At 40.8% G+C, this 25,945-nt stretch overlaps 1 protein-coding gene across 1 annotated transcript in view; it reads right to left on the bottom strand.

The window, feature by feature from the left end:
• Positions 1-823: 823 nt before the first annotated feature.
• Positions 824-25,945, bottom strand: part of LOC140481011 (centrosomal protein of 63 kDa-like) — a 49,739-nt gene continuing 24,617 nt past the window's right edge. The window contains exons 6-7 of the mRNA XM_072576620.1: positions 14,533-14,866; positions 824-1,070 (exon numbers count right to left, since the gene is read on the bottom strand). Of these exons, the coding sequence (XP_072432721.1) occupies positions 858-1,070; positions 14,533-14,866 (547 nt within the window). The 3' untranslated portion in view covers positions 824-857. The remainder of the gene's footprint in view (positions 1,071-14,532; positions 14,867-25,945) is intronic.

Genomic DNA, 25,945 nt, shown 5'->3' with positions numbered 1-25,945 from the left:
CTTGGCTGATTTAGCTTTCTCACCATACCGTAAAATCTACAGGCTATGGATGAAAGGTCAAATCACATTGGAGTTGGTAGAGTTAAAGGATTTTTCAGGATAAAATGGCAGAGACCTGAACAGGAGTAAGGATCAGGGTTCAGCTAATGGTTTGATGGGGAAAACAGAGAGGGAGCATATTGACAATGAGTAATAACAAGGACTATTAAGGAGGAAATGGGTATTGGGAAAGCAAAGCTGAACACATTGACAGCAAATTGGTCATGAAATATGAGATACAGCTTTACCTAACTTAAAGTTTGACATTACTTTAGTTCCCAAGGATAGAGATAGGAAAGCAGAAAAGAAAATTTAAAAAACGCCCGTGCGATGGAAACATTGACCCCTGCATTTTTGTAAACAAGTACCCCATTTCTAAGCTTCTATAACAGTAACAATATGTCTATTGCAAGAATAAAATATTACACACCATGAGCTGGACAAAACCACATGACTTTTGACATTTTATATATAGACTTTTTAATGTTACATTCATATTGGTACAAAAATGCCTTAATGATCCAGCCATTCCTTGAAACTTTCCCAATTTAAAGGTTACAAGAATGACCATGAAAGCACAATGTTAACAATAAATTGTAAAACTGAATCATGTTAACAGAGCAATATTTTCATTTAGATGTATAAAATATGAACACTGTTCCTATTAAAAAGATCTCTTCATAAGTTTTGAACAACTTTAAATTGTAGGCTTTCTGCATGCAATTCTTTAACAGTTGCAGATATGCACACACACTATTGTTCATAACAGATGTCAATGGTCCATTCATTACATTCTATATAATACGATCCACAGTATTTCAGGTTTCTTGAAATTTACGGTTACATAATAAACCTGCAGTAGCAGGCATGTCTACTTTAGCTCCAGCATACATCTTCACTATACGCTTTGAATCAGTTTGCAGTTCATCAATGTGGGAATTCAGCAGCTTCTCCAACACTCGAGCTCTATCTTCTTCTTCTTTAAGGAAATGCTCTGTTACTGAAGAAATGTCTGACATCTCTGTGGGATTCTAAACATTACAAAATAAGTAAGTCACTTCAGTTATACTAGTCCTTCAATATGAAACACAACATTGATAAGTCAGCTGAACTATAGTGATCCCACTAAAAGGTTGTTCTCGTTTCATTGCTTGAAAATCACAAATTGCTTCATCTTTTCAAATGTAATTGCAACTAAATTTGTAGTTACGTCAGATGTTGGTTCAATAATGTTTCTTTGCTCTGGACATTGGGAATTTAATGGACATTTGTTAAACACAGTGCAACTATTTGAACTTCACTGACTGGTCTGTATTTAAGCAGATCTCCTGCTTTTTCTGCAATTCACTGGGCTTTCATAGAGACGAAAGTAGCGAGTGCATGTGTGGCAGTGGGGAAAGGCTATCCACTGGAAAGCACAGCATAAGAATGTAAAGTAAAATTTACCTCAACAGAATTTTATAATAAGGCAGTTGTGTCTGCATCTTCTCCAGGGAACCCTCTTCCTGCTTTATTATTTACACTGTTAATTGCTGATTACACAGCTTTTATTTTGTGGTCTCATTTTAAAAGATATAAATAGTTCCACCTTGATAGATATTTTCCCTCACAATTTTAAACTTACCATCTTTTTTCCATTCCAGAAAAGATAGACCTTTGGTCTTTGCAAACTACTACCCCATTCGCAAAGTTCTTTCTAAGTTAGTGCATATATCATCGTATGTAGATCCCTAACTGGATCTATTAAACCAGGTTTCTATCACTGTAACAGCATCGAAAGGGGCCTAACCAAAGTAGTCAATGACAAGCCTCTTTGACTGTGATGGGCTATTCCACCTTAATTTCTCTGAAGCTCTTGGCACCATCAGTCACCCAATCACAACAGAGACAGTCAGTTGCCCTCTCAGCTACCAGCAACCCAACTACTTGGAACTTGCACCACTTTCATTTACTCCCTTTAATTAACTGCCCCAAAATCAAACAGACTTTGACACTTTATTGATGAGACACTTAATGAAAATGTTGCATAAGCCCTGCCCCTCATACTAGAAAGAACCAAATGGAGCAATCATTAGAATTCTCTGTTCTCTGAATATTACAGTATTAACAAATTACTAGCTTACACTCTACAAATTAATATAAACCCCCAAAAAATGTCATTACTATTTTCTAACCAACAATTCTTTTCCTCTTCTCAGCCATTGCATGTACACAATCTTAGCATCTTATTGATTCACAAGCTGTCCTTAGCCTTTGATTCACTTCTCTTTGACACACCAGTTGTGGGGAATGCTTTTGTCTGCTTAGATATGTGATGGAATTTCCACTCTGTACCCTTCCTCCATTTTTAAAACTCTTTATAATCCAACTATTTGATCAAGAGTTTGGTCACAATTCTTAATATCTCCTTCAACTTGGCATTTACATTTGTTTGATTACACCTCTGGGAAACATCTTGCAGCATGGCTTCTCATTACAATGCAACATAAATGAAAGCTGATACATAACATGAGAATGAATCTGTCATCATTAAGTACATTTCTTCAAACAGTCGATTATGTTGAGATGAAGCTCATTGACATTCTAAAATCTTTATTTTGATGAGAATTATATTTCCAACCTATGAGTTACTTGATTACTGTTGTTAGGTGACACTGAGGGAAAGTCAAGCATTTCCATGTAGAGATGCATGTAAGGTTAGATGCCATGTCACCCACATCCTTCCTGTGAATCTCCTAATGATTGTTTCAAGAACAAGATGAAGGACTTCATATTTCTCAGGGAAAAAAAAACTATCTTCCCTATAACTAAAGAACCCCTATAAAACTATGAAAATTGATCACTTGGTAAACTATAATTTTCAAAAATGAAATTTCATAAATTGTCTGCTAATCATAACCTAGCTACAAGTAAAGATCCAATTATTCCTCTCAAGCAACTAACAACTACTAAAAATGCCAAATGTCTGTAGTCTCCAAACTCAATTACTCCAATCTCTGTTTGGTTGATTTCCATAAAGTTCAATTTAAAGAAACCTTCTCAGTCAATTTATTCCTCATGGTTAAGGTTCAAGTGTGTTTCCAAAATGCATGTTCATTACACTCACTCAAAGTACAACTTCTGTTTCATAACTTTATGGAAATGGAGGCATTAAAGCTAAGCAAATATTTAATGTTCATCGCCAACTAATTTGGAAAAGGTCTTCTTGTAATATAGCAGTCCTTAAATTTTAAAGACACCTATAGTCGTTAGGTAAGGAGTTCCAAGATTTTAACCAATGACAGTGAAAGAATAGTAACATAATTCCAAGTAAAGATGGTGTGTGAATTGGAGGGAAACTTGCTTGCAACTGGCAATATAATGTAACTGCTGCCCTTGACCATCTAGATGGTAGAAGTATTGGGTGTAGAAGGTGTGGCTGTACGAGTCTTGGTGAGTTATTACAGTTAGTTATTACAGATACATGATAAACACATACATATAATTTTCTCCAGACTGAAAGTGATTGGGCCTAATTTTATGTACCCTATTACACCTTACATCCTTGGCCCCCTCCATTGCCACATCAAATCCAACTGTAAATTGGAGGAACACCACCCCATCTTCCACCTAGGCAGCGTACAGCCTGGAGGACTAACATTGAGTTCTCTAATTTCAAATAATCTCCCTTCCCATCCCCCAGCTCTCTTCTCAGGCCATCTCCCACCTTCCATTCCCCTCAGCCACCTATCAGATTCGTCCCTCCCATTGACCAGCCAGGTTGTACCCCCTACTTGCCCTCACCTATCCCCATCTCACCACTCTGCCCCCCACACACCCTTATTTGCAGCTCCCCTTATACCCACCCCCAGTCCTGAAGAAAGTTTACACCCGAAACATTGACTTTGCCATTTCCTGAAGCTGCCTGGCTTGCTGTGTTCTCCCAGCCTCCTGTTTGTCTACAGCCAAATACTTCGCCAACTTGACAGCACACTGGCTATTTTAGTTCCGATAGAGGTCAATTTATCTCTCTGTGCTTTCTTTGTAGTTATTCCAGAATATGTTTTCATATCTATGCAGTCACTTGTTTTAATAGTAAAACACTGAAAATAGCTGTGATACAGATGAATATTATAATTATATTTATTGGCTAGGGTTCAGAATGAAAGTTCAGGACCAGTATGTTCCAGTATGGAGGAAGGACATGGATGGCAAGGGACCCTTTTATAATGAGGGAGATTGTGAATTTAGGCAGAAGGAGAAAAGAAAGCAGATGTAAGGTTTAGGAAACTAAAATTAGGTAGGGCACATGAGGAATTTGAAGAAAGCTGGAAAGTGCTGAAACAAGGAATTGGGAGAGCAAGAAGGAGCCATGAAATGATCTTAGCAAGTAGGGATAAAGAGAATCCAAAGCCATTCTATCCATACATTAGATACAAAAGGATAACTAGGGAGAAGGCAGGACCACTCAAGGATCAAGGAGGGAATTTGTGCTTTGCATTGGTATTCACGCAGGAGAAGGATATGGAGGACAGTGAGGTTAGTGTGGAGCATGCTACTATGCTAGGGCATTTTGAGATCAAGAAAGAAGTGGTATTGGGTCTTTTGAAGGACATTAAGATGGATAAATGGGATAAAAGGCTCAATGGGATCTATGCCAGGTTATTGAGAGAGGCAAGAGAGGATATTACTGTAGTCTTGACCAAGATCTTTGTATACTCACTAGTGCTGTTCTGCAGGGGTCTGTACTGGGACCTCTGCTTTATATATATATCATGCATTAAAATGACTTGGGGTTAGTAAGTTTACAAATGATACAAAAATTGGTGGAGTTGTGGATAATGTAGAAGGTTGTTAGAGGATACAGCAGGATATAGATCAGTTGCAGATACAGGTGGAGAAGTGGCAGATGGAGTTTAATCCTGGTAAAAAGTGAGATGCTGCACTTTTGGAGATCAAATGTTAAGGAAAAGTATACAGTTAATGGTGGGACCCTGAAGATCATTGAGGTGCAAAGGGATCTCGGGCTCCAAGTCCAATACTCCACGAAATGGCTATACAACTAGATAGGGTGATAAAGAAGGGGTATGGCAATACTTTATTGGTGGGGAAATTCAGCACAAGTGTCAGGGTGTCATGTTGCAGCATTGCAAGACTTTGGTTAGGACACATTTAGAGATGGTGTTCAATTCTGATCACATTATAGGAAGGATGTGGAGGCTTTGGAGCGGGTGCAGACAAACTTTACCAGGATGCTGCTTGGATTAGAGGGTATGAGCGAAAAGGAGAGGCAAGTAAAACTCAGGTTATTTTATCTGGAGCAGCAGAGGCTGAGGGGAAACTTGATAGAAGACAATAAAATTGAGATAGGGTGGATGGTCAGAATCATTTTCCCAGATTTGAAATGTCTCATACTCAGGGCCATGCATTTAAGATAAGAGGAAGTAAATTCAAAGGAGACACAGAGATAGGAGTCTGGAACACATTGCCAAGGGTGGTGGTGGAAGCAGATACACTAGGGGCATTTCAGGAACTTTTAGATAAACACATGAATATGCAATGATGAGAGGGATATAGATCAAAGGCAGGTAGAAGGGATTAATTTGGTGTCATGTCTGGCACAACAACATGGGCTGAAGGGCCTGTTCCTGTGCTGTACAGTTCTATTATCTATTATCCATTTATAGAATGTGAGAATCACTGGCTAATGCAGAATTGTGGCATTCCTAATTGCCCTGGAGAAGGTAGCAGTGAACTGTCTTCATGAATCTTTTCAGTCCTTGGATATAGGTACATCCACAGTGCTTTTAGGAAGGGAGTTCCAGGATTTTGACTCAGCGACAGTGAAGGAGGAGTAATAGTGTTCTAAGTTAGGATCATGAGTGCCTAGGAGGGAAAAGTGCCCATGGTGGTTTTCCCATATCTGGTCCCTTCGTCCTTCTAGGTTGTAGAGGTTGCAGATGTGTTGGAGTTACACCCAAATGCAGTGTGTCTAGAAGATGCACACGACTCCTACTATGCATCAGTAGTTAAGGGAATGACTGTTGAAATGGTTTATTGAGTGCTGTTTTGTCCCAGATGGTGTCAAAAAGTTTCTTGAGTGTAGTTAGAGCTGCAATAAAAAAGTGCAACAAGTCTGGCAGCATTTGTGGAGAGAAAGATGAATTGATATTTTCAGTCCAGTGACTTAAAAATACGGGGTAGACCATTTAGGACAGAGATGAGGAGAAACTACTTCACCCAGAGAGTGGTGGCTGTGTGGAATGCTCTGCCCCAGAGGGCAGTGGAGGCCCAGTCTCTGGATTCATTTAAGAAAGAATTGGATAGAGCTCTTAAAGATAGTGGAGTCAAGGGTTATGGAGATAAGGCTGGAACAGGATACTGATTGGGAATGATCAGCCATGATCATATTGAATGGCGGTGCAGGCTCGAAGGGCTGAATGGCCTACTCCTGCATCTATTGTCTATTGTCTATTGTCTATTGTCTTTTTTCAGAAGGGCTAACCATATTACTGTGGGTCTGGAAACACATTTAGGCCAGACCATGTATGAAGGCCATATTTCCTTCCCAAAAGTACATTAGTAAACCAGGAAGCTCTTATGACAATGGTTACATGGTTGCCATTACAGGATGTCTTTCAGAGAATCATGCAGTACAGAAGAAGCCCTTCAGCCCATCAAGCCTGTACTGCCAGAAATACAGTACCACCTATACTTGTACCACTTTTCTGCACTAGGCCCATAATCTTGAATGTGCGTATTTCAAGTACACATCTAAATACTTTTTTAAAAGGTTGAGGTTTCCCATCGCATCTGCCCTTCTCAGGCAGTGCATTCCAGACCCCTACCATCCTCTGGCTGAAACAGTTTTGCTTCAAATCCCCTCTAAACCTCCCTCCTTTCACTATAAAATTAAGCCCTCTTGTTATTGACCCTTAACTAAGGCCAGCTTGACGACTTTCCTGATTAACATGCATCACTTGAATTTTTAACTACAATACATTTGGTGCCTTTATCCAAGTCCCTGATATAGATTATAAATATGAAGCCCAGCACTGATCCCTCTGGCACCCCTAGTAATAGCTTGTGAACCTCAAAGTGACCTATTTATCCCTATTTTCTGTTTCCAATCCGAACTAATCTAATATGTTATCCCAATACTGTGAGCTCTTAATTTTCATTACTGACTCGTATTTATTTGGAATTTCATCATTGCTTTGGTCGGACTTGAACCCATATCCCTGGGTCTGGGTGGGATATTCTTTGGAGGATCAGTACAGCTTCAATGGGCTGAATGGCCTGTTTCTGCACTACAGGGACTCTATGATTCCATGCCATTTCAATACATTACCTTGATTTCATGCTAACATTTCCATCCCTAGGCCTATTGCAAAGTTCCAACGAAGCTCCTGCAGAATGGTGGAACAGCTTCTCTTTTTCCGCTTGGGTATTTCAAAGCCTCAAGATAAATATTGAACATGGTCCTCCATTTGGTGTAATCCTGGGTTAGTTGTCCAAAAAGCTGATTTCCATATCTAACATTAACAAATATTTTGCATTTAGATCTCACTTTTATCACCATTAGAACTCAGTTGTCTTTTGCCCTGGGCACTCTCATCACAGGTTCCCCTCCGACTTTGTCAACAACATAAAAATCAACATTCTCCAGCCCTCTTCAGTTTTGAAGAATAGTTCTTAGACTCAAAGTGTTAACTCTGCTTCTCTTTCCAAAGTTGCTACCAGACTGGCTGAGTTTCCTTAGCACTTTCTGGTTTATTTCACATCACTAGCATCCACAGTATTTTGCTTTTGTAGAAGACTACGTTAGTGTAGAAGTGGGAACAAGCAGGCTTGTGTGCAAAAAAGTCATTGACACTGGGCTAAATGGGTTGTTTCTATGGTATAATCTCTGATCATAATTTGTGTGTAAGCTTTTTTTTCTGATTAAAATATTTAAAAAACTTTTGAGAGTTCAGAGAATATTGAGATCTTACCAGGAGTTGCAATAGTTCTCACCATGGTGCAATTATCACCAAATAACATCATTTCTGATCTTAAGATGGAAGGAAACTCATTAATGAAGCAGCTGAAGGTGACATTACCTTAAAGAACACCTACTGAAATGTCCTGGTGCTGAGATGACTGACCCCCAATAACCACAATCATAGTGTGGAAATAGGACATTTGGCCCAATAAGTCACCACCAACCCTCCGAAAAGTAACTCGTCCAAACCCATTCCCCTACCCCTACCCTATCATTCTACATTTACCCTAAATAATGCACCTAACCTACACATCCCTGACCACAATGGGCAATTTAACATGGTCAATTCACCTAACCTGTACATCTTTAGATTGTGGGAGGAAATCAGAGCACCCGGAGGAAACGCATGCAGACATGAGGAGAATATGCAAACTCCACTCAGATAGTCACCCGAGACAGGAATTGAACTTGGGTCCCTGGCGCTGCAAGGCAAATGGACCTCACCACCAGGGATATATTTCCCTCCCCACCACTTTCCGCCTTCCGCAAAGACCATTCCCTCTGTGACTACCTGGTCAGGTCCATGCCCCCCAACAACCCACCCTTCCGTCCTGGCACCTTCCCCTGCCACTGCAGGAATTGCAAAACCTGTGCCCACACCTCCCCCCTCACCTCCATGTAAGACCCCAAAGGAGCCTTCCTCATCCAAAGTTTTACCTGCACATCCACCAATGTCATTTATTGTATCCGTTGTGGTCTCCTCTACATTGGAGAGACTGGACGCCACCTAGCAGAGCGCTTTAGGGAACATCTCTGGGACACCTGCACCAATCAACCACACCATCCTGTGGCCCAACATTTCAACTCCCCCTCCCACTCAGCTGAGGACATGGAGGTCCTGGGCCTCCTTCACCGCTGCTTCCTCACCACCTGCTGCCTGGAGGAAGAACACCTCATCTTCTGCCTTGGAACACTTCAACCCCAGGGCATCATTGTGGACTTCACCAGTTTCCTCATTTCCCCTTCCTCCACCTCACCCCAGTTCCAAACTTCCAGCTCAGCACTGTCTCTATGACTTGTCCTACCTGCCTATCTTCCTTTCCACCTATCCATTCCACCCTCCTCTCTGACCTATCACCTTCAGCCCCACCCCCATTCACCCATTGTACTCTTTGCTACCGTCCCCTACCCTCCTCCCTGACCTATCACGTCCATCCCTACCCCCATTCACCTATTGTACTCTATGTTACGTTCTCCCCACCCCACCCTCCTCTCATTTATCTCTCCACTCTGCAGGCACTCTGCCTCTATTCCTGATGAAGAGCTTTTGCCTGAAACGTCGATTTTCCTGCTCCTCGGATGCTGCCTGAACTGCTGTGCTTTTCCAGCGCTACTCTAATCTAGAATTTTCCACAATGCCAAACAGATGCCAGTGTTATGACTGTACTAGAACAACTGGCTAGGGGCAAAATGTTGTCAGAGTCCATGGCTTTTGCAGTATCCAGTGCTTCCATCTGTTTCTGATGTTACTTGGAGGGAATCAAATTGGTTGAAGATTGGCATCTGTGATGCTGGGGATTGCTGGAGGAGGCCATGATGGATTATCGAATTGGCAGTTTTTGCCAAAGAGTACGCCAGCCACAGCTTTTAAATCATATTCTCCTCCTCTATTTTTCCTGCCAAAGTGAACCGCCTCATATTTTTTCACATTATACAGCATCTAGCAATTTTTTGTCCAATTACTTAGTCTGTCTCTATCCCTTTGCAGATTCTTTATGTCCTCCTTAGAACTTGCATTCCCATTATCCCGCCATCATTTGCAAATTTGGCTACGATATAGCCCGCCCGTTTATTAAAATCGCTAAGCTGTTGAGGCCCCAGCACTGATTTTTGTGACACTCTATTGGTTAGTTAGCCATGTTTAAAATGGCTCATTTATCATGAATCCTTGTTTCCTCTTACTTAATCAATCCTTTGCCCATGTTAATATGTTGTCATGGCACCAAGAACTCTTACTTCTGCAGTAACCTGGAAAGTAGCACCTGAAGGAATGCTTTTTGGAAATCCAAATTCACTACATCTACTGGTTCCCCTTTATCCACTCTGCTTCTTGCATCATTAAAGCCACCTAATAAATTTGTCAAACATTATTTCCCTTCACAACACTATGTTGACTTTGATGAGTAAAACTAGTTTTATGATTCATGAAACACTGAGGAACCCCAATTATCTGAATGAGATGGGTAGGCAGTATTTCATTCGTATAATTGATTATTTGGTTAATTGATTCAATGCCTCTCCTCTAGGGTTCGGAGTTTTCTGAAGTTTTCTTTTTCCTCGCTCTGCCTCCCTTGCTCCCTCTCTCTGTCTCTGAACAGTTGAGAGTGTGGTGCTGGAAAAGCAGAAGAGCAGGAGAATCAATGTCTTGGGCTCAAACCCTTCATCAGGTGAAGGGCTTGTGCCCAAAACGTCGAAACTCCTGCTCTCGGATACTGTTATGCTTTTCCAGCACCACACTCTCCACTCTGATCGCCAGCATCTGCAGTCCCCACTTTCTCCTTTGTTTCTGTGCAGACACACACTTATGTGTAAGGGACCTGCAGCATAGCTGTAGACTCCGCCCCCCCACCCCAGTCACTTCAGTGGGATTGACACAACAAGCACTTGCTAAGTCCGCTCCTTGTTCAGGAGACTAGGCAGCAGCACAAAGCGTGTGAGCCCCTGTCCCCCCTGTCTTCCCCCAATCCCGTCCAAACCCACCCCTTCCCACTGTCTGCGCCCCTGCCACACACCCCCCTTCCATGGCAGTCGGACTGGACACAACACTCAGAATATTGCTACCTTTGTGGTTTTTGGGGGGGGGGGGGGGGAGGTGTGGTGAGTCTGAAAATAGCGCACACGTATAATTTTTACTGCAACTTTCTGACAGGTTCCACCTTTGCCCTGTACAGGACAATGTTGGAGAGATTATCTGGGTAAGGGGGATTTAGGGTACATCCCTGAGTAGTACTCAGGGAAAGTGCTGGGAAAGAGAGTGAGAGAGACACAGACAGTGAGAGATAGAGAGAGAGAGACAGACAGACAGACAGAGAGACAGACAGAGAGACAGGGAAAGAGAGCAAGACTGAGAGAGAGATAGAGAGACTGAGCGAGAGAGAGAGACACACACATGCACAAACACAGGGAGAGAGATGTAGAGAGAGAGACAGAGAGAGAGACAGAGAAAGAGAGAGAGAGAGAGAGAGACACAGACAAAAAGAGAGAGAGAGACACAGACAAAAAGGCAGACAGTCAGAGGGAGAGAGAGAAAAAGAAAGAGAGACAGCAGTCATTTGGAGATGGTGTCTGCTCCCATTGATGTCCAGGGCTGTTCTTGGCAGCATTTCAGTAAGCAGAGATCAATTTTAATCTTTGTAAACAAGATGTGATTGGTGTTGAAAACACCACTTTGATATAATGTTTCTATCGGCACCTTGAGATCTTCTTCGGATAATCCGAAATTCGGATAATTGTTATTCGGATAATCAAGGTTCCTCTGCATTCTCCTACGACATTCTTAATGATGGATTCAAGCATTTTCCCAGCAGCAGATGGTAGATTGACTGGTCTATGGTTTTCTGCTTTCTGTGGCCCTAATTTCTTGAATAGAGGAGTTAAATTTGTGATTTTCCAATTCCAGGGACCTTTCCAGAATCTAGTGAATTTTGAAAAGATTGCCATCATTGCAACTGTTATCTCTGTAACTACTTCCTTTAAGACCTCAAAATGCAGACCATTGAGTTCAGCAGACCCGAGAGATTTTTTTCTTGTAAATGTCTGTTTTAAGTTGTTCCCTATTGTCCCAGGTTTCTATAAGAGAGATACCTTTTGTGACTTCTATATTGAAGACTAATATACATTCTTAAATTCTCTGCAGTTTTCTTGTTTCCCATCATTAATTCCCTAGACTCACCCTCTCTAAAAGGACCTTTTTGTTTTGTGTTCCCTTACTGCTTATATACGGTGGAAGCATTTACTGTCTCATATTTATGTTTCTTGCTAGTTTTCATATATTCCAATTTCGCCCTTTTTAAAGTTGTCCTTTGCTCTTTTACTTAAATTTTCCCAAACAATTGCGTTACCACGAATCTTTATAACAACATAGGTTTTTTTCTTTCAACTTAGTACTATTTGTATTGTGCACCACTAACCACTTTTTGGACAGTCTTTATTTTTCAATGGAATACATTGCTCTTAAGATGTCTGCCATTGATTCTAGTTCCCGTATCACTTAACCCATTTTCCCACTTGCTTTAGCCAATTCTAGTTTCATAATTCATTTTATTCCAGTTGCAGAAAGTTCCTGTGATTTACATTTTGTGCTGAACAGAAATCTATAATGAGTCTTGATTCCACACTCTATTTGATGAACACCTAAGAATTGCAGCCCTACACCTCTTGAGTATGAGTAATGGAATAAACAGCCTCCCTCACCAAACCCAAATTAACGATTGATTTGGTGAATGGAGTCCACATATCACATCACCAGTGATTATTATCAAGTAATAATAATATTTTAAGCCAACTGAACACCCTTATTTTGTAATAACGATGTTCAACGTTTAGTGGTAATAGGTAAAAGTAAAGGCTGTTCTTTACATCTATTGACTTCTATGAATGATTATTAATTTTTAAATTACTAAGTTTGTGTACAATTCTCACTGGGGCTAAATCTTACTTTTGTGCTTGAATTCTTTGAGATTGTGAAATATATAATATACATGTTTTTACAGATACCCAAGTTTTCAAAATTAACATTGTTTCAGAATGAATATCTTCCTTAATACTTAGAATCATAGAAGTGTACAGCACAGAAGGAAGTCCGTTTAGCCCAATATGCCTGTGCAGGCTCTTCAAAATATATTTAAATTAGTCCTTTGCTCCTTTCTCATAATTCTCCATATATTTTTCCTTTACAAGCATTTATTTAATTCCCCTTTGGTGGTTACTATTGCATCTTCTACTGCCCTTTCACGGAGTATATACAGGTGCAGCTGAATCAACAGTCAAGGTCACATAGATTGGCAAAAGAACCACTTAATTTCCTGTCCCTCATGTTATGCGTTTATATTTATGACTATGACAGCTCAGTGTCACAAGAAATGGTCCACCCATCAAGGAAGACATCAAGGGAGCTTGCTCAGGATGAAATGGTCACCTTACTCTGAGTGTACTATTCAATGTTGGATTTTGTGTAAGAAAGATTGACTTAGAGAGTCAATATGCATAGAAACAGACCCTTTGGTCCAACCAGTCCATGCCGAACATAATCCCAAATTAGACTAGTCCTTCTTGCCTCTGCTTGACCCACATCCCTCCAAACCTTTCTTATTCATACATGTATATAAATAGTACTTGTAAATAAACAGTCATGATTCGGAGATGCCGGTGTTAGACTAGGGTGTATAAAGTTAAAAATCACACCACACCAGGTTATAGTCCAACAGAGTTAATACACAATTGTACTACTGTAATTCTGTGTTTTACCATCTTATACTCCACAACCACCTGAAGAAGGAGAAGCGCTCCGAAAGCTAGTGCTTCCAAATAAACCTAATGACTATAACCTGGCTGTGTTGTGATTTTTAACTTTATATAAACAGTGCTTTTCTTCTCCCAAAGAGTTTCACAGCCAATATATGTGAAGTCAAATCAATGTTTGAATACAGCAGTAAATCTTTGCAAGTTTGAATATACAACAAATAAGATTAACAACCAATCGAGCTGGTAGTTCGCTTTGTAGTTTAACGAATAATGTTTAGTCAAGATACCAAGATAATTTGTCTACCTTTTTTTTAAAAACCTGTTATTTAACCTATTTTACTAACCAACCTGGATGTTACCCCAAGACAACACTTCTATTTTTTTAATTTTTGTTTTTATTTAACCTATTTTTCTAATCAGCGATTCTGTTCAGCTAATCTGTTCAGCGATATTGTTATATATCTCTGGAGCAGTTGGAACTTGAACCCCGGTCTCTCCGTCCAGGTTTTAGGGACAATACCATAATACCAAAAAAGGTTCCTCAAGATAACTCTTCTACCTATTTTCCTAATCAACCTGTTCACAGATGTTATCAACACATTAGGAGTAGGTGAGACTTAAACTGAGACCTCTCAGTCCAGAGGTAGGCACACTACCTCTGCACCACAGAGACCCTCTAAGATAACTGTTATTCCTTGAATAATTATAGGATCCACCTGAGCAAACACATAATAGTGTTTCATCCAGCAAGTAGTATCTGTGATAATGTACATTTATTTAATGCTGTGATCTCACTTTGGTAATGTTATTTGAACTTTTCAACCTGGAGGCAAACTTGTTGCCATCAAATGAATCTGTGCTGGTGCTCCTCCCAGCTGTCAGTGCACAATAGCACCTCTCTGAAACCTTGAAGAGAAGATATACCAAGAAGGTAATCAAAGTGCCACATGCCTTCTTGCTGAGTTTGTAAGATTAATATACAAGTTCTAAAAATTATAAACACTCACCAGAGGCAGGAAACTCTCCTCAGGATGAACGTAGGTTGGAGAAATAGCAGGAATATTTACACCTGGAAATGGCTCACTTGCACTATCATTGCTATGCCAAGAAGAGATGCTGTTAGCTGTCAGTAGTTTTGTAGGATTTGGCTTCCTTTCTGGTGAAAACTCTCTGCTTTTATTGCCTGCAAATCCAGGTACAGAATTTCGAAAGCTGTTTTGAATGCAGTGGTCCTTCTGAAGGTTCCTAATTTTTCCCTCGTAATGATGGATAGTTTCATCTAGTTTGGTTTTCATTGCAGACATTTGTTGTTCATTTTCTTGGCGAAGTTTCTGAACTTGCCTAAAATTTTCAAAATAGAAGTAGACATAAATTCATTAAATTTCTCACTGATCAAATCCAATTATACAATTTCATTTCCCGAGAACACATACGACATCTCATACCAATACAGGCCTTATTAAAGCTTTTAAAAAGTCTCATCTCTCCTAAAAAAGATATGATTCTACTGCCAGCTGCCATCTTGTATCTCACAAAGCGGCATTCATTACATATAATTTCAGTGAGTTAGAGAGGCTGATCTTTTGTTCATCTGACATTGATAAAAGATTACTTTCAAAAATCACTGAACAGTAGATAATCAAGTTGTTTTTACATGGTACATTTAAGTGAATAAAATGTTCCAAGTATAAAGTTGATTTATTCCTTCATAACAAGAGTATTGAGGTTTCCTAACATCGACTATGCTAAAGCAGACAGGACAATGAAACTGAAACTTTGGCTAGTAACATAAAAGTTAGTGCATCAGCCTACGAAACCATCAAAAGGTCTTGCTCAGAATGAAGGGATCATCCCACTCTTATCCTGTGCATTTTCATTAGGACTCTTGGACTTTATAATTATTAAAAAGTCTAGGAAGCACTTATCATAAAAGCCCATCTGGTACCCAATTTAAATGCACAAAACGGAATGGAATCTGTAATCATTACCTGGTCTGACCTACACAAGATTCCAGACCCCAGAACAATTTGTTTACACTCAACCACCAGGAGTGATGGTAAGATGTCAATTAGCACATTAATAGTTAAGTTCATACCCACTCTCCCTGAATCCAACACAAAATTAGCAGCAGCTCATTGATTAAACACGTCTCCAATGTCCTTTAAAAACTAGCAAAAACTTATATTCACCAACAGCCTTCTGTATGTGAGGCAGTTGCTCGATCTTACAATCAAACACTCTGCCAGATTGACGGACCTGGTGTCAGGCAGAGGCTTGGCAGCTGAAAACCATGCACCTGCCCTTGCTTGATCCCCTCACCATGTGATTTTCCCATCTTAGGATTCTTATCCCACTTCCAACAACCATTACCTGGGGTTTCTCTGTGATCCTGTGAATCGTGTGGGTGAAGTACCACTAGCAGCCATTGACACTAGAGTAGTCTACAATTCTTGTTAGGTGATTTCTGCCACATGGGACCTCAACTGTGTTGAAGGCCTGAGAGTGGCCAATTAAGTGCCTGAAAGGTGCCTGATTCCATCTGCCCTAATCCATGTATCTGATGGGTCTTCCCTCCTTGTTCTCTGACTGGAGCTGAGTCTGACAGATTTCTGGCTTGAAAATTTGGGCATAGCAAGATCAGCCGACTCCTCCTCCATCATAGTCTAAAAACTTGTACCTTACTTTCAATGAGTTTCTGTCTCAAGTAGGTCACATGCATTTATCTCTGGCAGGGTTAGCAGGAGGTGCTAACAATTACATTTTACATCAGACTAATGGAGGCAGTATAACACATGATTTTCTTATGAAGTCTAGCAGTTCTAATACTTCATATCCTTCCAAATGTATGGTGCCCAGAATTGGAAACAATTGAGGCCATCCTATTATTTAAGGTCAGCATAACTTTGTTACTTTTGTACTATATACCTGTTTACAAACTCACTCTCCCGTATACCTTTCCCAATGTTTCTCAACTCGTCCTGACACTTTCAATCATTTGCCCGAGTAGATTTTGAGGTCCCTGTACTCTTGCACTTCCTGTGAAATTGCATAATTTATTTCTTATTCAGTATAATGTCTCATTTCACATTTCTCAGCATTAAATTTCATCTGTCATCACTTCAGCATTCCACAAATGTACATCCACTTGTGGTATTATACTAAGTTCCTTGCAGTTGACAATAATTCTCATTTTTAAGCCATCTGTAGATTTTGAAGATGATCCTTGCACATAAAGTCTAGGTTAGTATATACATCAAGAAAAGTAATTGTCAGTAGATGGTCCCCTGAGAAATTTCACTATATACCTTCCTCCTTTCTGAAAAGCAAACATTCACTACTATTCTGAGTTTCATGACACTCAGTAAATCTTGTGCTCATCCTGTCTTTTGTGTTTATGGGCTTTAGCGTTACTGATAAGTCTGTTACTACAGAATCTCAAAACTGCTGCAGTATAGAAGGAGGCCATACAGCATTGTATGTCCCTCCTTTGCTGTGACTTTGTGTTTCTTAAATGATTTTTAGCGATTTCACCCATATTATTCCACGGAAATCCAACCCCATTTGGATCATCCGAGGTCTGTCCTTAGAACATCATTCTAAGTTATCCTTAATTAATGTGAATGTGCATATCCATGTTCTACAACCAATGTTTATATTGAAGCAGTAGTCGAAATAAACCTTTTCTGTATCATGCTCTGTGTAAAGTATCACCTGATAATGTTTCTGAATTATCGTTAGCTAGTTTGAGCATGTATATCCATGGGTGGAATCACATAGGGGTCTGAGTGATGTGGGCTATGGTGAGATTTGTGGCAGACACAGGCAAAGCTTATCAGGACATTGGGAACATTTCACTCCATCTTTTATGTTTTTGACAAGTGGCACAGCAATCTTTCACACAGAAGTGAAAAATTGCCAACTAAGGGCCATTATTGCATATTAAATACTTTGTTGACAGCCCAATTTGCTTCAGTAATATTCAGCTTTCTCACTTACCAAACTCAACCAACAAACTGAATATTGAAATCACCCAACATGGAAAGCAGGTTCAGCTCAGCCCTTGCACCAAATGACCCCTCGTGGCACTTTGGGCAACATCGTAGGGTACACTCCATGCACCCCCAATCCACATACAGTGGCATTCAATACATGACAACCTTTAACAACCCTCATTGCATATCTTTGGTTAATTTACAGGATGCTTTGTACTTCAGTGCTGCACTATCATTGCAATGCTGCAGCAAGGGCAGACATCCAACTCAGGGACTGGACAGCCTGCATCATTAGGGTGCTTGCTCACTGTCACATTACTCATTCACTTTGACTTGACCTGAATGCTCACAGCATCCCTTGTCTTGCCTTGCCTTGCCTTACTTAAGAGTTGTCCCATCAGCCATTCAGCGCAGACAAAAAGGAAGGTTGTCAGCAGATCAGGTCAAGGGTATTGCCTTTGCTCAGGAAGTCCCAGCACAACAACAGGCATGCCTACAGCAAATAGACTGTAGTGATTCAAGAAGTCAGTTCACTACCACCTTCTCAAGGCAACCAAGGACAGGCAATAGATGTCAGCTAGTCAGAAATGCCCATACCTCACAAGTGAGTGAAATGAAATTCAAGGGCTGCAGGCCAAGGGTTTGGATATTGTCAGTCACTGAGGGTGATCAGACTCAGACCCTTTTCAAGTGAGCATAGAGTCATAGTTTAATGTTGGGCAACCTACCATTTCTCCCAAGTCTTACTAGTTGATTGGGTGTTGCTTTCCTCTTAAAATGAGAGATAGGTAAGTATAGGGAGCTGAAAATGATTGGCACATCTGTTACTTTTGGTCTAGAAAGGGAGGTGTCCAGAGCAAATGAGTAAGCAGCACAGAGAGCATGTAGGGCTTTTGCATGGAGTTGTGGAGAAGAGGTTGGGTCCAGTAAGGAATGGGAGGAGATCAGGTTGGGTCCAGACAAGGGGATGGGCCATTGGTTCATGGATGTATTGGATCAGAGTCTGAGGATGTATGTCGTGTGGGAAAGTTGTAGTTGGGAGCGAGAGAGTTGAGTGTTTAATAATTACTCAGGAGTTAGAAAAAAATGTTTAGTTGTCTTTTTTTTTGGAATAACTATTTTACCTAATTTCATTGTAATCCTCCAAAGTCACCAATTTAAATGGAGACTTTTGGAAAGTTCCAGGCATAGAGGAATTACCCAGCAGTAATATCACTGCCAGGTAATTCTTTCAGAGTGTACTATGATGGGGATTCTGTAGTTTGACCATGTGTATCTCCTAACTATGCAGGTGTAATGACGGTATGGCAGGGGAAAAGTCAGGCCAATAAATAAAATGCCTCTCATGTCAGAACAGAACAACATAGAATGTAGAACAGTACAGCACAGGAATAGTCCCTAAGGCACATGATATTCCGCAGAACATGATGCCAAATTAAAATAAGCCCTTCTGTCTGTCCTTGGTCCATATCCCTCCACTCATTGTACATTTGTGCATTTATCTGAAAGCCCCTTAAACACCCCTTTTGTATCTGCCTCTAACACCACTCGTGGGAGCGTGTTCCAGATACCGACCATGCTGTGTAAAAACTTACCCCTCACACTTCTTTTGAAATCCCCCCTTGGCCCTCACTTTAAATGCATGCCCCCTAGTAATAAACATTTCAACTCTGGGAAAAAGATCCTGACCATCAACCCTGACCATGCATCTCATAATTTTATAGACTTCGATCAAGTCTCCCCTTAGCCTGTCCCCCTCCAGAGAAAACAATCCTAGTTTTTCTAGCCTTTCCTTATAACTCATACCCTCTAATCCAGGCAACATCTTGGTAAACCTCATCTGCACCCTCTCCAAACCTTCCACATCCTTGCAGTAATGTGGCAACTAGAATCAAAGTGCAGCCTAACCAAAATCTTATGAAAGCTACAACGTTACATCCTGACTCTTGTCCTCACAGTGCCCTGACCAATAAAGGCAAGCATGCCTTTTCATCCAAGTCATTTATATTTATCGCAAATTGCAGAGATCCCAATGTAGTCTCCATTTAAATTGGTGACTTGAGGATTATAATGAAATTAGGTAGAATAGTTACTCAGAAAAAAATACTACTAAATATATGGTTCAAGTCTTGAGTAACTATTAAACAGACTCAACTCTCACTCTCCCAACTATAACTATACCACTAGTCACAGACCTCCAGCCAGAAAAACAACTTCCCATCAACACCCTCTGTCTTATATGGGCAAGCCAGTTCTGAATCCAAATGGCCAAATGTCCGTGGATCCCATGCATCTTAATCTTCTGGATGAGCCTACCTTGAGGGACCCTGTCACAAGCCTTACTAAGATCCTTGTGGATAATTTTGACTGTTCTATCCCCATTGATAATCACCACAAAAAAAAATCAAGTTTATAAGACATGGCCTGCTCTGCATAAAGCCATGCCGACTGTCCCTAATTAGGCCATGGTTAATCCAAATACATGTAAATCCTATCCCTAAGAATTTTCCCCCATAGCTTTCTAACCACTGATGAAAAACTCACTCGTCCATAATTTCCTGGATTATCCCTAGTTCCCTTCTTGAACAGAGGAACAGCTCCTCATGAAACCTCTGGTACATCTCCAGTGCTAGCAAGGATACAAAGATCTTGGTCAAGGTCCTAGTAATCTCCTCCTTTGCCTCTCTCAATAACCTGGGATAGATGCCATTGGGCTCTAGGGAATTATCCACCTTCATGCTCTTCAAGAAATCTAACACCACTTCTTTCTTGATCTTAAAATGCCCTAGTATATTAACATGCTCCATGCTAATCTCACTAAGCACCATGTCCTCCTCCTACGCGAATAGTGACACATTTAGGATCTTGCTCACATCCTTTGACTCCAAGTACAAGTTCCCTCCTTTGTCCTTGAGTGCTCCTCCTCTCTCCCTAGTTATCCACTTGTTTCTAAAGTAGGTGTGTCATGCCTTGGGATTCTCTTTAAACCTACTTGCCAAGGTCATTTCATGGCTCTTCCTTGTTCTCCTTATTCTGTGCTTGAGTTCTTTTCCACTTTCTTTATATTCCTCATGGGCCCTAATTTTAACTTCCTAAATCATAGATATGCTTATTTTTTCCTTTTGACTAAATTCACAACCTCTTTCGTTACCCAAGTGTCCCTTATTTCTCCATTCTTGTCTTTCAGAAATTATCTTTTTGTTTAAAAACTTAGCCTCAATTTTATTTGGGGATAGTAGGAGCAGTCAGTGTAAATAGTGTCCCAATCAGGCTGACTCCCAATTTTAAATTGTAAATGGAAATGACACCTGCCTCAAGCTGACATGATTTCCTCTATTTTTTGCAGATCAAGCTTTGATGAAGACAATGTAGGTGAGACTTAGTGAGGTTTCAAGCTCCCCCTCTCCACATACCCATGGAAAACATCCAAGCTACTGAAAGCAAAATGGATGAACTCCGATCTAATCTTACCTTCCAGAAGGAACTGAAAGACTGCTATATGCTCTGTTTTATGGAGACATGGCTCACTCCTGCTATACCCGAGTGTGCCTTACAAGAGGAGGGGTTTTCTATACATTACATGGACCACACAGTATCCTGGTGTATTACGAAGAGCAGACGGGTATGCCTCCTAATCAACACATGTTGGTGCTCAGATGTGGCAACCCTGACAAGCCACTGCTCCCTGGACCTAGAATACCTAACAATGAAACGCTGTCCCTACCATCTGCCATGTTAGTCCCCCTTTGCTATCCTGAAAGCAGTCTACTTACCACCAAATGCAATAGTGCAAAATGCTTTAGATGAAATTTACACCACTACAGACACTCTGGAGACAAAATTCCCTGAGGCCTTATTTATGGCGGCAGGCAACTTCAACCAGGCCAACCTCAAGAGGGTGCTGCCAAAATACCAGCAGCACGTCTCTTGCCCCACTAGAAGACTGAACATCCTTCACCACTGCTACACACCATCAATGATGTATACCACTCCATGCTTTGGAAAATCAGACCACAATGCTGTGTTCCTCCTCCCAACTTACAAGCAGAAGTTGAAACTGGAGAACACTTCACAGAAAGTAGTACAATGCTGGTCTGTGGCAGTGGAAGAGCTTCTCTGGGACTGCTTGGAATTTCTGGACTGGACCATATTCAAGAACTCAGCGGATGACCTAAAAGAGTAGCTGTGCACCAAAAGAAGTCAATCCAGGTGTTCTCCAACTGGACCCCTTGGATGAACCAGGAAATCCACCCCCTGCTGAAGACCAGTCATGTAGCATTCAAGTAGGATGACCCAGACCTATACAGAAAATCCAGATATGACCTCCACAAAGCCATCAGAGATACCAAAATGCACTACCATACTAATTTAGCCCAAACCAACCATATGGACACCCGCCACCTGTGGCGAGGCCTACACAACGTAACAGGATACAAAATGAAGCAGAACAAGATCGTGGACAAAAACAGATTCCTACCTGATGCTAGCTATGTTTGGATTGAGCTAAATGCCAACAATGCAGTGTCACACAACCTTACAGCCCTGGATGTACCTATTCCCTCCATCACTGCTGCAGATGTCAGATTGGTCTTCCCGAGAGTCAACCCGAGGAAAGTAATGGGCCCAGACAGAGACCCCAGCTGTGCACTTAGATCCTGTGTGGATGAGCTGGCAGAGGTATTGCTGACATCTTCAACATCTCCTTGCTACAAGCCAAAATTCCCTCATGCTCCTATGGAAGTTATTCTGGCAGTTATGTAGTTAACTTAGTGTCGCAATGTATGCCTGGGGTCACGTTACAGGGCTCCAGTAACAGATAATGGTAATGCGTTGTGATAGGCTAGTTAAATCACTGGGAGATGAGCTAATGTTGAAGATGATTGTGTTGTAATATGATAGGTTAAGTGTGATGGAGGGACTGAGTGTGGCAGATGATGATTTGAAAGTCAAAGCAAGCCAGCACATTGGCTATGCGATTATCTGATAAGCACGGGACCAACAATTGTATAAACTGGAGGAGAACAAAGAGCTTATGGGGAGTCAAGGAAGATATTTTGCTGGTTCCCACAGCTTTGATTTTGCAAGATTAAAGTTTAAGTTTGTGAAGGATTTTCTGTATCTCCTGGAAACCTCTTATAGGACATTGAGTGATTCTTCCACAACACTTCAAGAAGACCACCATCATTCCAGTACCAAACTAATCGCATGCAATGTGCCTGAATGACTACTGCCCAGGTGGGCTCTGACCTCCATAATCATGAAGTGCTTCAAGAGGCTAGCCTGCCTTGATCTACTGCAGTTTGCTTACTGGCAAAACAGGTTCACATCAGATACCATTTCCCTAGCCCTATAGTCATCCCTGGAACATCTGGATAACAAGGATACGTACATCAGGTTCCTATTCATCAACTACAGCTCTGCTTCAACATCAGGATTCCTTCCAGATGATCTCAAACCTGTGAGATTTAGGTCTTGGTTCCACCTTCTGCAATAGGATCCTCATCTTCCTAGGCCACAGAGCGCAGTGAAGATAGACACAGCACCTCGTCCATGATAGTCCTCAACACTGGTGCCCCACAAGGATGGGTTCTCAGCTCTCTACTTTAATCCTAGTATATTCATGACTCTGTGGCCAAATTCCACATGAATGCCATCTACAAGTTTGCTGATGACACCATCGTGGTAGGATGAATATCAAACAATGATGAGATGGCAGACAAGGAGGAGATAGTGTTTGTGTCAGGGTGCAATGGTGCAATGTTGGTAAAACAAAAGAACTGATCATTGACTTTGGGGAGAAAGGAGGACAACATATTCACATCTACATCAATGGAGCTCAGATGGAGAGGTTCGAGTGAGTCAAGTTCCTAGGAGTGATGATAATCAACAATCTGTCCTGGACTTCCCATGTAGATACAATGGTCAAGAAGGCACAAAGATGCCTCTTCTTGCTCAGGTGGCATGTCCATAAGGATCCTCACCAACTTCTACAGATGCATCACAGAAAGCATTCTATCTGGGTGCACAACCGGCTGGTACAAAACTGTTCTACCCAGTCTTGTAAAAAAAACTACAAAAACTTGTGAGCACAGCCCAGACCCATTGTGGAAGCCAACCTCTCATCCATGGACTTCATTTATACTGTTTGTTGCTCTGGAAAAGCTACCAATGTCACCAAAGACTCCTCCCACCCAGGCCATGCTGTCTTCCAAACTCTTCCATCAGGTCGAAGATACAGAAGCTTGAACACATGCACCAACAGATTCAAGAACAGCGACTTTCCTGCTGCTATTAGACGGCAGATTAGACCTCTCTAATTTCAAATAATGTTGATTTTGCTAATGGTGATCATGCTTTGTGCACCTTCTGTGTAGCTGTAACCTTATATTCTTCGCTCTGTCTAAGCGCCCTATAATCTGAATGTCCTTATTTGCTATGGTCTGCCTGAACTGCTCACAAAGTTTTTTACTGTAGTTAAGTACATGTGACCACAAAAAAATCAAATCAAATCAAGCTCTGTGCATTAAACCTGACCAGGGCAGCAGTCATGATCACCTGCTAGTCCAAACCTCCCATACACAGCAGACAAATGTAGAAAATTACTATACAGAGTTTGTAACATACAAATAGGCCATAGGCTAGAATATGCAGCATTTGGATCCACAAGAAAAATAAAAATTGGCTAGGATTTATCCTTCAGGGTTCGTTGCCTATTTAGAAGTAGAAATTAGGTCCGCCACCTTAGACAGGTTTGAGGTGGGCACAGGGGTTGCTGAATGGTGGTTAAAAGGCCTGCCTTGATTCTCTGACATTTGTCCTAATTGTATTATTAAACATTAAGTCTTTTAGCCCTTATCCTCACTCAACGTGTCCCATCCATGTCCATTCATTCCCCTCCAACCACCATCCTGACTCTTCATACTTTTGTAATACACCTGTTCAGACACACAATGCCACACCTCTAAAGCAGCTGGGTATTAAATCCAGATATTTTGGGCTGAAGTTGGGACATGACCAATTTGGCACAAGCCCCTTCCCCAGTTTGTATTTATAACCCACATCAAATCCTTTAATAACTTTGGAGTTGTCAATTGAACTTATCATATTCATTACAAAAATGAAAGATTGTTGACGGCAGTAATAACATAGCAGGAAACTTCACCTGAGACTGTACGCACAGGATCTTTTTTAACCTTCATATACTGGAAGTTTTTTTTTCCAAATTTAAACAGAAGATTATTTAAATATCTAAACTTAATAATCGCACAGATGGTTTTGGTCTTCTACAAGCATTCACATTTAAATTTTTAAAAATTATAGTTCATTCAAAGCTTGGTCTTATTTACCCCTGCTCTCAGCATCACATTCCCTTATGCCAGTTTATTGTTTGTCTCTAATAGACATATATTTTTCTGGGAACCATTCCTGTAGTGCTAAATTAAACTGATTTGTTCTTTATTTCTTCCCCAGTAATTGTTGTAACTTCTGGCTCTTAACTATTAAGTTAGAGGAATTATCAGTGCGAACCAGCCGTCCTGTACCTTCCATAAGGAAATAATATTGTCTAGACAAGGAGAACCATGGAGCAGTACATAAGCCAAAAGGACCATCTCAAACCTGGTGAACAAAGACCATTGAACGGTCTCCCCAGTCTTTTCCTCCACCCATCACATCTAATTTTCTTTTCTTGTCATTGTCCACATGTATACGCAAGGGGCAGTTTATAAGGGGATTAGAATTCTAACTAATGGAGTTACTTGTCCACAGTACATAACAGTTTATCTAGCGAGACTATTTATTACAAATAAATAGTTATTCTTGTTAAGACCAGAAGCCTAGTCTCTACTTTCTTTCAATTGCGGTCAAAAAGCCACATAAATTGGTGAATACTGTGTACCTTTCAAAATCTTTAACTTTTTCACGACATTGGAAATATTAAAGCATGCTTTCCAATGCTCTACACAGTGAGGCACAACAATACAACTGAAGAATTCTGGCAGTGTACATTCAAGATCCTATTGTACTTGAGAGAATCACTTCTGAATACAAGGGCAGATATTAGTCTTTCCTTTCCAGCAGAAAGTATATTCTGTGCTTAATTTTTCAGCAGCCCCTCTCAAGGAGAGCAAGACTCAGAAGGTTGGAACGTTAATTTGGAGTTGCAATAGTTCATACTAAGACTGCAATTTTTGTTTTCTGGACAGTCACTCAAGATTATCCTTGAAAGTTCTCACATTCGAAGTTGCAAAATTTAAAATGTTCATTTTTTGATCACATGAATGGAGATCCCACAGGGTATGGTTTGCCAGCTGGAGAAAGGGGAATAGACTATTTTTAGAGCACCTTTCCTAGCCCATTCTCCATTTGGGATGTACGAAAATTATTCTGAAGAGGACTGTTCACAGCACAGATTCTATTTCCAAAACAC

Source organism: Chiloscyllium punctatum, chromosome 9, assembly GCF_047496795.1.
Source record: "Chiloscyllium punctatum isolate Juve2018m chromosome 9, sChiPun1.3, whole genome shotgun sequence".
Classification (NCBI taxonomy): domain Eukaryota; kingdom Metazoa; phylum Chordata; class Chondrichthyes; order Orectolobiformes; family Hemiscylliidae; genus Chiloscyllium; species Chiloscyllium punctatum.
The sequence above is the reverse complement of the archived record's forward strand: the minus strand, read 5'-3'. Positions and strand labels throughout refer to the sequence as shown.